This window comes from Gopherus flavomarginatus, chromosome 1, assembly GCF_025201925.1.
Source record: "Gopherus flavomarginatus isolate rGopFla2 chromosome 1, rGopFla2.mat.asm, whole genome shotgun sequence".
NCBI classification, from domain to species: Eukaryota; Metazoa; Chordata; order Testudines; family Testudinidae; genus Gopherus; species Gopherus flavomarginatus.
Window position 1 is genome coordinate 312,557,588 of NC_066617.1, and position 18,569 is coordinate 312,576,156.

General features: G+C 37.2%; 1 protein-coding gene across 2 annotated transcripts in view; it reads left to right on the forward strand.

Annotated features, from left to right (window-relative positions):
• LRCH1 (leucine rich repeats and calponin homology domain containing 1) overlaps window positions 1-18,569 on the forward strand; it is a 251,108-nt gene that overhangs the window by 221,572 nt on the left and 10,967 nt on the right. The window contains exons 19-21 of one of the 2 annotated variants that reach the window (XR_007773673.1): window positions 2,562-2,699; window positions 6,799-6,876; window positions 17,022-17,279. Coding sequence is in view for 1 of the 2 variants with exons in the window: in XM_050948349.1 (XP_050804306.1) it covers window positions 2,562-2,699; window positions 6,799-6,876 (216 nt within the window). In the remaining variant the exon portion in view is untranslated. The remainder of the gene's footprint in view (window positions 1-2,561; window positions 2,700-6,798; window positions 6,877-17,021; window positions 17,280-18,569) is intronic. The other variant, XM_050948349.1, reaches the window with a different exon arrangement.

An 18,569-nucleotide genomic window follows, 5' to 3' on the forward strand; every position in this document is an offset into this window, starting at 1 on the left:
AATGCTTGGATGTGTAAGCAGGGGAATATCAGAGAGTGGGAAGGTGGCATTATTTCTGTATGCAGCATTAGTGAGACCATAACTGGAATACTTTATGCAGTTTTATGTCTATACTTCAAAAAGAACATTGACAAATTTTGAAAAGATTCAGGAAAGAGCCACAAGAATTATTTGAGGTCTGGACAAGAGATCTTACACTGAGAGACTTAAGAAGCTCTATCTATTTAGTTCATCTAAAAGAAGGTTAAGAGGTGACTTAATCACAGTGTACAAGTACCTGCATGGGGAAGAGGTTTCTGATGTTGGGCATGGCTCTTTAATCTGGCAGATAAAGGCATAATGAGATCCAATGGTTGGAATTTTAAGCTAAACAAATTCAGACCGAAATTATTGCTTTATTTCTAAAGTATAGATAATTAAGCATTGCAGCAATTTACCTAGCAATATGGTGGATTCTTCATCACTTGAGGTTTTTAAATCAAAACTGGGTATCTTTCTAAAAGATACACTATAGTTTAAACAGAAGTTATGGACTTGATGCAGAATTACTGGGTGAGGTTCTATGGCCTGTGTATTGCAGTTCAGTTTAGATGGTTGCTTGTGGCTTTAAAATCTGTAAACCTCTCTGTGCCTCATTTTCACCATCTATAAAATAGTGATGAGATAATTACTGTAAGGAGTGTTGAGTGTTAAGATCTTCAGCTGCAAATGGTACCAAATACAAAATGTTCTTATATGTGTCTGTAGCGTTAATTGCATTGCAACTGCTAAAGTTATATTAGATGATTTTACATTACTATTGGTTTAAAATACATTTGGTGTTACAAGTGAATAGTAACATCATCTGGCATTATTATAATCAACTTGAATTTTGTCCATTGACTAATTTAAAACATATATATTTTCTTGACAGAGCAACTTTTAAATATGTACTGAATTTTTTTTTTTAAAAACCCTATTCTAAAATAAGTAAGGGCTTATCTGCTCCCCAGCTAATGTTTAAAAGGTTTGTTTAGTTAAGCACACCAGCACCTCTTCTGCCTCCCTTACACTTTGCACATATGCCTATCTGGTGCCTGCATAATTCATTTCAGCCTTGCTGCTGCTGCTGCTGCTGCTGTTTATAATACAGTGGCACCTAGAGGCCTCAGAAGGGTGTGTGATAGGTGGAATACCACATATTGTAAATGCCTGTTCCTGCCCCAAAGCGTTTACAGTCTCAAAGACAAGATAGAAGAGTTGGGTGACATGTACAGACGGAGGAAGGAGGACAGAGGTAACTATTGTAGCATAGACTGGCAGTGTGCACAAATTTGTAGTTGTTACTGATTAGCTCATTACAGCAATCAGAGCTTGTTACGTATCACTGGTAAATACCTTTTGCAGCTAGTGAATTTTAGCAGACAGACAGAAGTGGGTAGGGAATGCAAGGGACAGGGATGATATATTTTTATCCGTTCTCTAAAGGACATAACATTGTTTGGGGTACTATATAAATAATAATAATGTGCTCTTCTGGGAAGGAGTATGAAAACTGCTGGCTAAGATAATGTGACTACTCATATCCATAAGGTTACACACATGCCAAAGTGTTTGCAAGATTGGAGCCCAAATCAATAAAAGTTACACGTTTGTAACAAAATACAGTGGTCTTTTTGCCAGAAAATGTGTAAACATTCTCAAAGTGCCCTACTTTGCTGAGTGTTTTGCAACATAAAGTTCATTTCATTAAAGTGCCCCTTTTGTCTGAGTAGAGAGTTTTCATATTTTTACCCAGTAGTGCACATTACAGATCCAACTTGTCCTCCCTTCTGCATTCTTTCCAATTTTTGTTACGCCCACTTGTTTCTTTTCAGCTGTTTGGGGAGTGGCCGTCTTTTACTCTGTGTTTGTACGGGGCTTAATGCAATGGGGTTCTGATCCTGACTCAGGATCCTGGGTGTTACTATAATAAAAAGAATAATTTTAGCTATGAGGCAACAAGTAAGAGTAGCAAAGTATGGTGCTGGCAGGGTGATGGAATGAGGAAGGACAAGAATTGCAGTACAGCTCTGTCGCATCTTAGGCGCATTTAACGTGTGATTTCAGCTTAACGCGGTCAGCAAAAACAAGAAAAAAAAAGAAAAATAACAATTTGAATACTGTTTCTGTAGTGCGGGCGATTCCACCCACCATTACACTCAATGTAATTTTGACTATACACGATTTTCGCTTTACGCGCTGACTGCGGAACGTAACCCCAGCGTAAGATGAGACAGACCTGTAATAAGATGATGTGGTTACTCGCTTCTGGCACCGTTAAAGTGATGGTTTTTTCATAAGTTACTTTTCCAGTGGGTGACCTGGAATGGGGCAGTGTGGTGTTTTGGAGTTTTTTTAGGAGCAATTTAAATGAAGATGTGGTTGCTTGACAAACTGGAATTGGGTGAGAAATCACTGCAGTAGTGGGTAGCATGGGAAAAGGCTTGGCAATGTGACAGAGAATATAGATATTTGCTTTAGGGGGAGGTGGTTCTTTCTAATTCTGTGTAAAAGTGCTGATGTTTGTTCTTCTTTTATAGAACATTGAAATGAGACTAAAGATTTGTTTGCCTGAAGACTTGGGGTCTGCTCTTATGGATGGGGTCGTTCTCTGTCATTTAGTCAATCACATTCGTCCTCGATCTGTGGGAAGTATCCATGTACCTTCACCAGCAGTAGTAAGTCAAATATTTAAAAAAAAAAAAAAAGAAAAACTAAAGCTTTATTATCAAATAAAATCTACTTCTGAAAAACAGGTCATTAGGTGGCGAGTAGTGTTCACTCCTACAAACATGTACTTTTTTTTTTTCCCAGTTCAGATTGGCAGTAACTCAAATCTTCATAAAAATGAAGTACTGGAGCTATTAAAAAAACCAATATACACTTCTCTTTTCTTATGAATAAACTGGTCTGTGACTGGCTAGAGCTCATGATAGGTTTGTTGTCTATACAATCTAGATTGCAGGTCGTCAGATTTTTCCATAAATGTAGCAGGTGATCATTATCCTCTGACAAGATTTTGTCCCAGTGGATACTTACCTCAAAATCAGTTCTCCACTTCCTGGTGCATTGTTAATGTGTTCTGTCATCGCATATGGTATGATTTATAATGTACTCTAATAAGCATGTGTAGATCCTGGGATGGATACAAAATTTGTATCCGCATCCATTCCGGAATCCATGAAAATGGTCCACGGGTATCCGCATCCACATCTGCAGAAGCATATATCCACAGATATAAAGTGGATATCTGCGGGTTTGCAGCACTCTAAGCATGAGGGAAACATTATGCTACAATGAGACTAACAATTTATTGAGTTAACAACAGTCCTACGTAACAAAGGTTATGGGTGTTGGGTTTTTTTTTGTTTGTTTGTTTGTTTTTAAGTATGGAAACAACTCATTTTTTGTCACAGATAGGACAGAAGAGAAGCATATGAACTAGTCCAACAATCTTTGACTCCCCAAAGGCACTAGGGCATATGGATCTGATTGCAGGACCAGGGCCATCAAGGATTTTTTGTACCAAAGCTACTTGCGTACACTTTTTTCAAACTTAATTTCCTTGTCTTTTCAACTTTCTTCTGGATTTTTCCTATATTTATGGAAGACTTGGTTTCCCTTAGTGGGGACATTTCTGTTCTAGATTTCTGATGTCACTTTGATTGTAAAGAGGTTTCCTGTATTTTCAAAATACAATGCATAAAGTTGTGCAGTTTTTCTGAGTGTACCTCTGGTTAAATATTTGTAAAATAAAGCCTTATTTTTAATTCTGAGAGAGTTATGCTGATTTTAAAAGTAATCTGCTAAGGCTTTCAAGAATATAGATTTTAACAAAAAACAAAGAGTTTTCAATCGTGGCTAAAAAAATGTATCTCTTTCATAAGAATGGCCATACTGGCTCAGACCAATGGTTCATCTTCCGACAGTAGCCAATGCAAGGTGCCCCAGAGGGAATGAACAGAACAGGTAATCATCAAGTGATCCATCCCCTGTCACCCCTTCCCAGCTGCTGGCAAACAGAGGCTAGGGACACTTCAGAGCTAATAGCCATTGATGAACCTATCTTCCGTGAATTTATCTAATTCTTTTTTGAACCCTGTTATAGTCTTGGTCTTCAGAATGTCCTCTGGCAAAGAGTTCCACAGGTTGACTGTGCATTGTGTGAAAAAATACTTTTTTGTTTGTTTTAAACCTGCTGCCTCTTAATTTCATTTGGTGACTCCTAGTTCTTGTGTTATGAGAAGGGGTAAATAACACTTCCTTATTTACTTTCTCCACATCAGGTATGATTTGATAGACCTCTAGCATATCTCCCCTTAGCCATCTCTTTTCCAAGCTGAAAAGTCCCAGTCTTATTAATCTCTCCTCATATGGATGCTGTTCCATACCCCTAGTCATTTTTGTTGCCCTTTGCTGTACCTTTTCCAATTCCACTATATCTTTTTTGAGATGGGGTGACCAGAACTGCATTCAGTATTTAAGATGTGGGCAATATGATATTTTATATAGAGACAGTATGCTATTTTCTGTCTTATTATAGATCCCTTGCCTAATGATTCCTAACATTCTGTTAGCTTTTTTGACTGCCACTGCACATTGAATGGATGTTTTCAGAGAACTATCCACAATGACTTCATTCTTGTGTGGTAACAGCTAATTGTGAGCCCATCATTTTATATTTTCAGTTGTTGGTTTGAAACCACTTGATTCTTGTCATGTCACATTTCATTGCAGAGACTCGCAGAGTAGACAAGACTTGAATTTCCAAGGCTAAAGGTTGTTCTTAGTGTTTTACAAAACACTTTCAGGCTTTGCTGACACATAGTTAACCTTGAGAAGAAATGTTCTGGAGAATGCTAGGCAGCTAATGTCTCTTTTGGTGCTGATAAATTTTCAGTTTAAAGGTCAGGAATATCATTATCACTTCTTTCTGTTAAAGTAGGGAAATAATGGATTGGCTTTGGTGACATAGAATGCCACTGTAAGAGATTTGATAGTCTTGAGTCAGATAAATAAGACAAAGAACGCATCATGTTATAGGAATCTTTGAAATTCTAAAATACTAAGGAAGTAATTGTAAAAATGAATTGGAAGGTTTTTAATTAAAAATTGATATGATAAAAGAACCAATGTAAAAAATATAGAAACAACATTATAGAGTTTGTACAACTCTTAATGTATGTTGAAATCATATATCAAGTTCTCATAATATCCAAAAATTAAGTGTGAAAGAACTATGATTCCCTTTATACACATCCTAAAACAGCCTGCGATGTTTGAGTTGTAAAATTCCCATTTGAGAAGTATTACCACTTCTTCCGGGTAAACCAGTCTTCTACTGCACATGATTATTAGAGGGGATAGATTTTCAGAATTTTGCAAGTCAGACTTTCATGTGCACAAACTGAGCCCGGTAGTGAGTTGGATGCACTCCCGATTTCAGAACTAGAGACTGGATATGCACAAAAGCAAGTGCACCCAAAAGCTGCACGTTTATAAAGTAGCCTCTTGAAAAATTAAGCAGCAGCAAACTAAGGCCACCTTAATTCCGAATGAGAGCATCCACATGAGGGTTTAATATGTTTTTATTTATGCATATTATCTTCATCACTTTAATTAATTCATTTTCACTTTCCTGAATGTCCTTGCATAAATGAGGCCTGATCTGAGTGTGTATCAGCTCAGTGGGCCAGTCACTACATGGTCATCCAGTGGAAGTTAAGAAATAGTGATTGACATGGGAGATTCTCAGTGCAGCTGAACCGGATGAGAGTGACACAGAGAGAGACAGGCTGATACTGAGAGGAAGAAAAGAGAGCATAGAAGGGAAATTTTATGGTATGTAGCACATTTCAGAAGAACATGGAAGCAAATTCCACTTCAGAGTCTGTAATGCAATGTGAACATCATTACTAAAAATTCCTACTACTAATATCGTGCATTAGTAAGGAGAACATATACCCAACTCAAAGAACTGCATTAACAACAGAATTGCAAAACACGGAGAAATAAAAATGAATGAAAACCAGGACAATTTTATGAATTTTAAAAAGCAGAAAAAACCCCTCAACTACAAAAATACAATGGGAAAGGAAAGGTTTCCACGCTCTTATTTCTTAGCATCTTTCTGGAGGTTTATAGACCATCTGAGAGTGTCCTCTGACTGGCTGCTGAGATAGGTCGCAGCATGAGTTGGCGTATATCTATACTGCAATTAAATAGCTTTGGCTGGCTCATGTTAGCTGACTTGGGTAGCGGGACTGTAAAATTGTAGTGCCGATGCTCGGGCCGGAACTCAGGCTTTGAGACCCTCCCCCTTTGTGGGGTCCCAGAGCTCAGGGTCCAGCCCAAGCATCTAGACTGCAGTTTTACAGTCCCGTAGCCGGAGCCGTATGAGACTGATTTAGTTGACACAGGCTAGCTGTGGATGTTTAATTGCAGTGTAGTCATACGCTTGGAGGCTTATAGAGTGCACTGGCCTCCTCCACTTTTGTTGTGCCCTTGCCAGTGCCATAGCGGTCACTGCCATAGTGGATGGGTGGTGACAGGGAGACATCGTGGCACTAAGAGACTAGTATGTTGGCGGTTCAGTATGTCAGTTACTAGATGTTGATCAATCTGCTGCTTACCATTTCCTAACTTATTTTTTCAGGAACAGCCTCACCTAAATATTGCATCAGCACTAGAAACGTTATTTAATAGACAGAATTTTGTGATGACTACTGTACATTATTAGCTTCTGTCACATTAATCTATGGTCTCTTGTTCTTGCAGCCTAAACTTAGCATGGCCAAATGCAGGAGAAATGTGGAAAACTTTCTGGATGCATGTAGGAAACTGGGTATACCAGAGGTAATTTTTAATTATGTCCATCAATATCATGTGACCTAAAACAAACCAAAAAGCATAAATTGTGTGTTATTTTACAGTTGAAGGCTCTTTATTTTATATATTGCTAAAATTATTCATGTCTTATTTTATGAAATATTACAATAGAACATTTACACCCTCATTCAACAATGCACTTATGTATACTCTTAGCTTTAAGCACATGAATTGTCCTATTAAGATATTCGTGTGAGATATTCACGAGTTTATAGTCCTACCATCTTTAGTGAGACTATTGTGATTAAAGGCATTGCTGGATTGGGGTCTAATTCCCCTCATGACTAAGAAATGACTGAATTTTGTGAGTTAGAAAACTCAGCAATAAAACTAGTATAATGTATAATAGTCATTTTTTAAAACGTCTGTTTTGCCATAGATAGGTAGATAAGAGTATTTTCAGTTATCTCAATGCCTCCTTATATTTCCTATAGAAAATAACTAGTAAATACATCAAGTAGATATTAGTATTATATAAGGAAAAAATAGCAAGTTTTTAAAGAATGATAACTGTGTTTTACTTGGTGCTTTTATTTTACAAGCTTAGTTTAGTTTTAAGTATTTATACTTTATACTATATTATTGCATATTTTGTAGTACATTTTGTCAAAGAAATTGGTAATATAAGATCTCAGCACTGTTACATTTTGCTGAGATGTAAGGAGAGGAATGTGCAGATTAGCAAAATGCAAATGAATGGGGTTCTACTGTGACGTTAAAATATCATTGTAGAAATGACAAAATAGAGTAAACTCAAGAAAGTTTAAGATTTTACATTTTCAGGTTTCTGTAGAGAATGCTGGCAGTACATATTCTGATAAAAATTACACTGGAGTAACTCATTCTGATACAATTTAGTTACTCTGGATTTACACTGATGCAGTTTAGATCAGAATCTGTTCCAATATCTAAAAATATGTCTGATATAATTAAAGACAATTTCGTTTCAAGCAATTGGCCTTCAGTATGAGGAATTAATTTGTGTACAAACTAATTTTGAATGCAGGAAAATATAAAACTACGAACATAAATCTGTACATTACTTAATGTTGTCATTGTATTTTTGCCAACAGTATAATTAAGGCTCAGAGAGCACTTTTATTTTAAGGTTTACTTTCAGGAGTCTAAAAACATGTTTAGTTTTGTTTTTACTTTGGGATGAGACTTGAATACAAAGTTCTTAAATTATGAAAGGATTTCTTTTTCAGAATAGTCTGACCTCTATTTGAAGGACAGGAAAACAAAGTGTTTTTTCCCGTTCTGCAATTTGAAGAGGGACTGGAAGGGAGGATTGTTCTTATAACTACAATGAATTTCTGTTAATATTAAATTTTGTAATCTGTAGTGTTATGAACTAGGTCTCTGTTTTAAAAATGATTATATTGACCAGCTGTTAGAGTTGTTTAATGCACAGTAACTTCTTTCATAAAGTTATGTAATGTAAAATATTCATGATAATATTAGAATGGCTGCATATTGTGGGCTAAAAGATTAGTTTCAGAAATCAGATGGCATATCTCCCTGTCATGAGAATATTGTGTCAAAATGTATGCAGTCTGTGTGTAGAATTTTTAGTGAGATGTGAGCCACCTTTGATGCCCTCATAATCAAGTGTTGCCAGGAAGTGGCCTTTTGGGGGAAAGGAGAGGAGGAAGGTGGCTGGTTTTAATTGGGTCTTTTAAAAAAAGAAAATCAGTTGCCATAAAAATATCCAAGGAGAGGTATATTAACATGAGATCCCTTGAATGCCACTGCACAGTGTGACAAGCTCAGATGAGGCAATAATCTTAAATCTGAATTTCCTTGTTAAATTGCAGTAAATCAGTTTACTCGGTAACAACAATTATTGTTGTTTTAATGTTAGTGAGTAAGCAGAGACAACACGTAACTGTTGATCGTGTTGGGGCACAATTTAAAGGTTCTGGTGGTATGCAGTGGGGTTCATGGCAAGGCATATAAACCCTGGGAGAAATCTAGGGGATGGGAGGCACATGACCCCACCCGTCCCCACCCCCCAAGCATCACCTCTGTGAGTAAGGGTTTACATTTGTTTTTGTCTTTGCAGCTTTCAATGAAATATAAATTTCCTCTGCTAATATTGCAGACTTGTTATAGATTTTTGGCGCCATTTGACTGTTTGTATACTGCATGTTTTCATAGAGGGTTAAACAAAGGGTTAGATCTCATAAATCTAAATAAACAAACATTAGTTCCTACCCATATAAAATATAATTAACTTAAATATCAAGTACATTTGTTTGAGGATTTAATTTATAAGAGATCTTGTGGAATTCTGTAAGAGAATTCAGGCTTACTAAGCATGGATGGCAATTGACAAATTTACTGCTATACTTTGTGGAAAATGCATTGTGTTTCAGAACTTAGATAAGTGAAAGTGTTTGGAGTTTGCTGTGTGTTAGTGAGTGAGTTAGTGAGTGTGTTAGTGAGATCAGTGGTAGGTAGATATGATTGTGTGAGTAGCTAGCAGGACGCCAAAGCCCAGATAGATCAAGAATCTATCTAGGAACAATATGCTGAAAAAGTGCCGAGAAAGACATTCTTCACTTTCTAACATTTGCATGTATGTTGATTGTTCCTATATAGCCTAACAGTCTCAGGAGAATCCAGCAATAGGAGTACAACATTTGCAGTGAATTGTTTTCTTTTCTGAACAGATTACCGTTAAGCTCCAGCCCTTTCTTGGCAGCACCTATGTCTACTAATCCACACCACAGAGTAGCATTTCTCATGTTATTCCAATCACATTATGCGAAGTCTCTGGAGGAAAAATGGATGATCTGGGATGGGCTGAATGCTGTTTCAGTACAAGAGGGTGATCAAAATGGAAGATTTTACATATGTTTAAACAGAAGGGGGCTTTCAGTGGACTAAGGCGGCGTGCTGTTTAGTGGTAGTGCTGAAGGGAACCCCAGAACCATATGCTCACTGAGCTTCATGACTGACCTTGAGACAAGTGTAGCATGAAGGTGCAAACATGCAATGTGATTTGGAGGATGATAATTTTACAGGAGAATGAGTCCTGGGTTTCAGCTTTTTCAGCCTCCAGTTGATGGTTAGAGATTGTTGAGTGCCACAAAAGGATTCTCCAAAGATCTTGCCAAGGTCCTTGAGCAAAACAAAGGAATTCAGAATATACAGTATTTTAAATCAGTGGCTCTCAACCTTTCCAGACTATTTTAGTGCTTGAACGAGTCTGATTTGTCTTGCGTACCCTCAACTTTCACCTCACTTAAAAACTACTTGCTTACAAAATCAGACATAAAAATGCAAGTGTCACAACACACTGTTACAGAAAAATTGCTGATTTTCTCATTTTTACCATATAATTTATAAAATTAAATCACTTGTAATATAAATATTGTACTCACATTTCAGTGTATAGTAGTATATGGAGCAGTATAACCAAGTCATTGTCTGTATAAAAATTTAGTTTGTACGGACTTTGCTAGTGCATTTTATGTAGCCTGTTGTAAAACTAGGCAAATAGCTAGACGAGTTGATGTACCCTCTGGAAGACCTCTGTGCACCCACAGGGGTACATGTACCCCTTCTTGAGAACCACTGTTTTAAATGAATAAACAGGCAGGGGAAAAAACAGAGTCCATCTTTGTATGTAAAAGCACACTTTTTTGCTTTGAAATTCACCTTTAATATTAATATATGTACAAACATACTGTTGAGGTACTCAGTCATCTGCCCACAGCATTTTGCCTGTCAGGAGTGCTCAGTGTTATAAGGACACTTACAGGTCAATGAATTTGGAAGTTTTGTCTTGACACAAAGTAAAATATGTCCAGGATTCGATGTATAATGTGATGATAGTATAATCATATCAGGGACAAAAGAGAGATACAGAGGGAATACAAGAGGAAATGCAGATGGGAAATGTAATGAATATCTTAGATGTGTGTGTATACTGATGCAGGAAATATGGGGAACATACAGGAAGAATTAGAACTATTAGTGAATAATCACAATTATGACATAACTGGCATCGCAGAGACTTGGTGAGATAATTCATATGACTGGAATATCAGTATAGAAGGGTAGAGCTTATTCAGGAAGGACAGGCTGAGAAAAAAGGAAGGTGGTGTAGCCATTTATATCAAAGATGTATGTGCTTGCACTGCGATTGAGATAGAAGTTGGAGGCAGACCTTTTGAAAGTCTCTGGGTAAGGATAAAAAAACTAGGGTGATGCCATGGTAGGGGTCTCCTACAGACCACCTAATCATGAAGAAGAGATGTATGAGGCTTTTTGGAACAACTAACAAACTCATCCAAAGGACAGGACTGGGTAGCGATAGGCGACTTCAACTATCAAGACATCTGTTTGGAAAATAACAGAGCAGGGCACAGATTATACAACAAATTCATGGAGTGCATAGAAGACAACTTTTTATGGCAGGAGATGTGGAGAAAGCAAGTAGGGGAGAACCTATTCTAGATTTGATTCTGACAAATAGGGAGGAACTGATTGAGATTTGAAGGTGAAAGGTAGCTTGTGTGAAAGTGAACATGAAATGGGAGATTTCATAATTCTAAGGAATGGTAGGAGGGAAAACAGTAGAATAAAGACAATGGATTTCAAGAAGGCAAACTTTAGCAAAAGGGGATTGCAGGCCTATTGTAGGGGGGTCCTAGTATTGGTATCATTAATTCGGCACTGCCTTCAGAGATGGGCACCCAGCCAGCAGATGCTGCTCTCTGGCTGCCCAGCTCTGAAGGCAGCGCCGTCAGCAGCAGCAGTAGCACAGAAATAAGGGTAGCAATACTGCAACCTCCCCTACAATAACCTTGCAACCCCCGCCCCATACACACACACACACACACACACACACACCCACCCCTCTCTCTCCTTTTTGGGACAGGATCCTTACACTTACAACACCATGGAAATTTCAGCTTTAAATAGCTGAAATCATGAAATTTATGATTTTTAAAATTCTATGACTGTGAAATTGACCAAAATGGACCATGAATTTGGTAGCGCCCTACCTATAGTAAAAGGTAAAAGTACACAAAATACCAGACTCCTATCAATGGTTCACAGTCAATCTTGAAAGGCATATTGAGTTGGATCCTGCAGGGATCTGTCCTGAGTCCAGTTCTATTCTATATCTTCATAAATTATTTGGATAATGGCATAGATGGTATGCTTATAAGGTTTGTGGAAGATGCCAAACTGGGAGGGGTTGCAAGAACTTTGGAGGACACTATTAGAATTCAAAATGATCTTGAGAAACTATAAAAATGATCTGAAATAAATAGGATGAAATTCAATAAGGACATGTGCAAAGTACTACACATAGGAAGGAACAATCATTTGCACACATACAAAATGAGAGATGACTGCCTGAGGAGAAGTACTACAGAAAAGCATCTGGGAGTTCTACTGCATCGCAAACTAAGTATGAGTTTACAGAGTAATACTGTTGCAAAAAAAGTGAACATCATTCTGGGATGTGTTGTCAGCAAGACACAAGAAATAATTCTTCCACTTTACTCTGCACTGACAAGGCCCGAGCACCACATTTTGGGAAAGATGTGGACAACGTGAAGAAAGTCCAAAGGAGAGCAACCAAAATGGTGAAAAGGTTTAGAAAACATGATATACGAGGGAAAAATTGAAAAAATTAGGTTTGTTTAGTCTGGAAAAGAGAAGACTGAGGGGGAACATAAGTCTTCAAATATGTAAAAGGTTGTTATAAAGAGAAGGGTGATAAATTGTTCTCCTTAAGTACTGAGGGCAGGACACGAAATGTTGGGTTTAAATTCCAGTGAGGGAGATTTAAGTTAGACATTAGGAAAACCTTCTTAACTGTAAGGGTATTAAAGCCCTGGAACAGATTACCTAGGGAGGTTGTAGAATCTCCATCATTGGTGGTTTTTAAGAAAAAGACAAACACCTGTCAGGTGGTAACTGAACTAGATGATCTGTCTAGGTCCCGTTCAGTCTTACATTTCTATGGTTCTGTTATTCAGTTTTGGATGTTCTTTTGGAATTGGTTGCATAAATATGCCCCAGAATGTAAGATGTCTTTAATACAAACAAAACAACATTAAGCCTATCTAGTGTCTTTACGACTGCAAAATAATCTTCAAAATATGAAGTGAATGTTAACCAATGCAGTAGTGGCTGTCAGTCTTCAGACAGTTTGAAACAGTAGCTTTGAGACAAGTATAAACTGTCCCAATTAGTCTCAATGGGATGTTAACTCTGATACCTAATGAAGGCAAATTGTTTACCATTTCACAGCTGATCATTTTAGCAGAATCAAGCAATTGTACTTTGCCATCACCGATGGATGTAGATAATGGAACAGGTGTCACGCAGCAGTTAGTTGCTGTTAAAGCTTGATCTTATAACCAATCTGTTAGTTGTTTTCACTGCTACAGCTATATTTGCACCCCCCAGTTTTCCACTCACACTCGTATTCTGACCAGTTGCCTCACCAGTTTGTTCCAGAGACTTTCATGGAGTTGCAATGCAATTATATCAGGTATGGATTTTTCCCACTGTGCTAGGCAATATATGCTATTTGGACTACAGTATGGTTGCAAGTGGTATAGTATGTTGTTAAAATCTTAACTCTGAGTTTCCTAGGTAGGTATTTATCATATAGTACATACACATAGGTATATGTTCTTTCGTGCAATTCTGAGTACGTACCATTGAGATTTTATTTTTAGGAATTAAAATATTGTGGGCTTGGTTTTCAAAACTGTGCACCTGATTTGTTTGCGCAATTTGCTGCAGTTGCATGAATAATCAGAGGAGCTTGTGCATGCAAACATCCAGTTATGTGATTAAGCTTCCATATCTATCTGGAAACTGCATGATCCATTTAGGCATGCAGCTGCACATATGTTTAAAAAATCACTAGTAGCTGGGACAATACCTGTGCTTAGATTTTTAGTTGTTACTACTACTAATTGTGCTTTTAATGAGGAGAGCAGAATGTTTGAAATTGTTGATTATCCAAGCTTAATTTTGTACCCTTTAGCTATATGATTGTTTTGTTTTAGTATTTTAGTTTCACATCAAATTCACATCAGAGTCACTAAAATTGTGATCACTTAGGTGGAAATACTATATTTAGTTATTGAAAAGAAAGAGAATATTGTATCCTGAGCTCCTGTTCAGAAGCACTAGATGGCATCTATAATAAGAAAGATTCTACCTAGTACCAGCAGGGGAAAATGGTCTATCCTGCTTGAAATATTTACTAATTTGAGAAGTATTTACTTTGCATATTCAAACACTTATAGAGCAAATAAATTTGCAGAATAGTCAGGCTCTTCTCAGGCTTGGTCTGATTTCACCAGTTTAAACACTAAACAGCAGTTCTTGTAGGAAATTCCCTTTGCATGCTTTGGCAACTTCTGCATGATTTCTTTTCTTGAATACTCTTCCATTGGCAAGTCTCTGGTCAGCACATTCCTCACTGTCTGTAAAAATTAGACCTATTACCAGCTGCTTTCATTCTTCAGTAACTCTGAAATTACTTCTCTCCAGTCTGCTCCAAAGGTGTCTATTGCCATTTAAAAAAAAAAAAAAAAGCAACATCCTTGTTTAAAATTATATGAAATTACATTAATTTAGCTTCAAAATATTTCGTAGTTTTTTTTAATTGAGTGTGTTTTTGACAAGTATGAAATTAGTCTGTTATACTCTATTAGAAAGCTAATACAATGTTTATTAGTTTTATTAGTGTCTTCGGTAAGACATATATTTCATATCTACGTTAGTGAGATTTTGGTTTTAACAGGTTCTGTGCTCAAAAATGAGCATTTCAAGTTCACAAGTCTGTGGATTTTATATTTCTTTAAATCTTATATTTTAATTCAGGTTTACAAATGAAACTTAGTATTGTTTTTAAACTCTCTGTGTGTCCCTCTTTTTTTCTAAATTCAAGTGCTGTTCCTTTGAGATTTATATGACATTTGAATCTGGAGTTAGAAGCATGCTTCTATTATGAAAAGTGACTGTGTAAAAATGGCTCCACCATCACTAATCAGATCTTTTCTTTGTGTATATTCAGTGTTGCATTGATCACTTGAGTAACAAAATTAAGTTTTTACAGCTTTCTACTCCTGTGAAAGTTAGAGCCAACAATGGTAAGAGAGAATGAAGTGAATTCTCTTCCTTCTTATATCTCATCACCACAGTTGCTTACTGAGGCCTGGTTTGCACATAAAATTTAGGTTGACATAGCTACATCTCTCAGGGGGTGTGAAAAATCCACACCCCTGAGCGATTTAGCTTTGTGTACCTAACCCTCAGTGTAGATGCAGCAAGGTCAACAGAAGAATGCTTCTGTCGACCTAACTACCATTGCTCAGCGAGATAGTGTTTCTGCTCTGTCTTTCCATCAACGTAGGCTGCATCTACACTATGAGCTTAGGCATAAGCCTACGGCACCAAAGCTATGCCAGTATTGTCCCCGTAGTGCAGACATGACCTAAGTTTCAATCAGTCACATCAGTGTAAACCTACTGATATTTACTGAGATGTCATAGGTGTAACTGAAGGCCTGAGCAAGACCTTTATTACTGATGATGATTTGCACAGAGGAAAGATCCCAGATTGACTTTATGATCCCAGGTTGAAAGTGCAAGCCTGAAGATTAGGAAAAAAACCAACTATCTACTAGCAAATTTGCTCTAGAAACTTTTGATACGCAATAACCATGGATTCTGTGGGGCAAGTTCTGTAGACAAGTTTCCCTACAGAAATTCTGCAGTCATTTCTCAGAGTAGAAGAGCTCTTCAATGCTTTTGAACATTTAATAATTAATTAAGTCTACATTGTGAAGCTTGATAGCATTAAAGTATTTTAGACCGCTAAGCCTGCAGATTTTTCATGTTTTATTATTATATAGTAGGAATTCTTTTCCTTTAATAACTGAGTATAGTTGGCCCAACTTCTGAAATGGGGTGCTGTCTTTCCTACATCTTACACAACTTAATTTTTTTTAACGATACTCTTACTTACATGTATACATTGAGTTGAGTATTGATAGTGAGTTTGTGTGTAAAGGAGATTGGAGTAAAAATACACATCATATTGTTTTCATCTTGCAAATTTTAAAATGATCAGTGTGCACTTTGGGTTTTATTTTGTGTAATGATAACCAAATATCATGCCTGCTTATCATGAATATCATTGCTCAGTACAAGCAGCAAAGAATCCTGTGGCACCTTATAGACTAACAGACGTTTTGGAGCATGACATGCATCTGAGGAAGTGGGTATTCACCCACGAAAGCTCATGCTCCAAAACGTCTGCTAGTCTATAAGGTGCCACAGGATTCTTTGCTGCTTTTACAGATCCAGACTAACACGGCTACCCCTCTGATCATTGCTCAGTACAATTTTCTTAATTCAACAAGTTGTTTGGATGTTTGTATTCCAATTTAAATAGCTACATATGGGCATTTATATCTTCCAAAAATGTCTGAATAGCCTAGGTTCACATGTTTTTAATTTTAAAATTTTAAATAAGGAGCCGTAAACTCCTCAGTTTGGAAATTGTCTTAAACTAATCAGTATCATTTCTGTTTCTTTCAATTTTCATCCCAGAGTACCAGCCAAAGTAAACAATTTAATCAACAGATTTTAAGCTGCATGTGATGTTAGGTGAACAATTGTATGTATATTCATAACAATTTATTTTTTTAGTGTGTTTTCCTGAGATTTCAGTATCATGGGTTGTCTCAACTGCTAAGAGAACTTCCTTGCTTTTATAGGAGCCTGTTCTTGCAAAATCTTAATCATGCAATTAGTCCCGTTTAAGTGATTAAGTGATTGAATGGGATTACATCTATAAAGGTTTGCAGGATTGAGCTCTTAGCTTGCACCGTATATTTGTGCTAGTGTTTCGATATTGTTTGATAGCTTAATTATTTAGAGGAAACAAAAGTAAGATGGTGCATGTAGTAAATTAAGGGAATAATTGAAAAAAACAATATATTCCTACATATTTGTACTCGTAATAGAATACTGTAATACTTTATCAAACTCTATCTTTTTGTATTTTTAATTTTATGCACTGTTTTTTTCTGTTCTAATGGCTGCCCTTCGGGATAGGCTGACCTCTGCTCTCCGTATGACATCCTGCAGTCGGATATTCGTCACATTCGAAAGACTGTTGACACTCTGCTGGCCCTCGGGGAGAAAACCCCACAATCAACTTCTACCTTTCGCTCCTGGGATCTAATAGGCTTTTGTCTTTTCCACATACTTTTTATAGTCTTGATGTACATAACTTATCACTGGAATGCGCTAACAGCATAACCTGTTTGCATGTGCATACAAACTTTCTGCTTTATCTCTGACACATTACAGGTACTTTAATTTCCTTCCTTTGTCTCACAAACTTTCACCCCCTGTAACCTCTCTATTAATCTCTTGACTAGAGGTAGCAGAAGCTTGAATTGATTGTAGAGGGAAATCCGCCCCTCACGTCCCCAACCCTAGCTTAAATGCATACATGTATCTTGATTTTGCAGCTTGTTTCCTTCCACACTGCCTGGGTTGCTCACAGATTGTGGAGATGCAGTAAACTGCATCTATACCATTTTGGGCTGTGGTCTCATCAGATCTTACAAACTAAGCAGCATTGAGCTTGGTCAGTGTTTGGAGGTGAGAAGCCAAGGAACACCTAGCTGCTGAAGGAAGTGATACTGGCATTTCAGAAGATGGCAGTATTCTCTTTGAGTATGTGTTATGTTTGTTAGAGGTGCCATCTTCCAAATGAAGAATAGAAACCATGGTCCTTAGCACTTGTTGTAAGAGTGAGTGTTTACTCTGATGTTTTGGTCAAAGTCCAGTTTGTGGTCATTACAATTCTCTTGCCTCCCCCCCCCCCGCCCTAAATTTTTTTCTCCAGTTTCTTTTGGAAACAGTAATCTTCTCTTTCCCTGTCAAACTGTGTAGTGTTGCTGTCCGTTTTTAAATACATGCCACGTTCCATGCCAAATTACAAAGAACTCAGAATTTGTAAGGGAACTTAAGGTCTTTCAGGATGAAGGTAATGGAGACAACATGGTGCAGAGAGTGGGTACTGGCAGACCTAGGTATTGTCACTGTCTCTGCCACTGATTCTTTCTGTGACATTGGGCAAGTTACATAATATTCTTGTCTGTTTCCTCATTTATAAAAACAGGGATGATAATATTTTGTAACACATCTGAGAAGACTTCTTTAACAATGTGTAGAGATGTTTATTTAGTTGTTTTCCCTTCACTTTGAGATCTACAGGTGAAAAGCTTTATATATATGCTAATTATTTCATATTATGAAATGTAAACATAAATTATGTCACTAAAATATCAGTGTGGCTAACCTAAGAATACCAATCCCCTGAATACATAAATATACTCATTTAGGAATTCCTCTTAGGCTTTGTAACTGTAACTAAGGCCAGCTCTGCACTAGAGAGGTAGGTCAACCCAGAAACGTTGCTCAGGGGTATGAAAAATCCACACTCCTGAGCGACATAGCTAAGCCCTAAACCCTGGTGTAGACTATGTTGACAGAAGGATTCTTCCCTTGACTTAGCTGTTGCCTCTTAAGAAGTGGATTAACTGCAGTCACAGAAGAACCCCTCCCATCACTGTAGTGAGTATCTACACT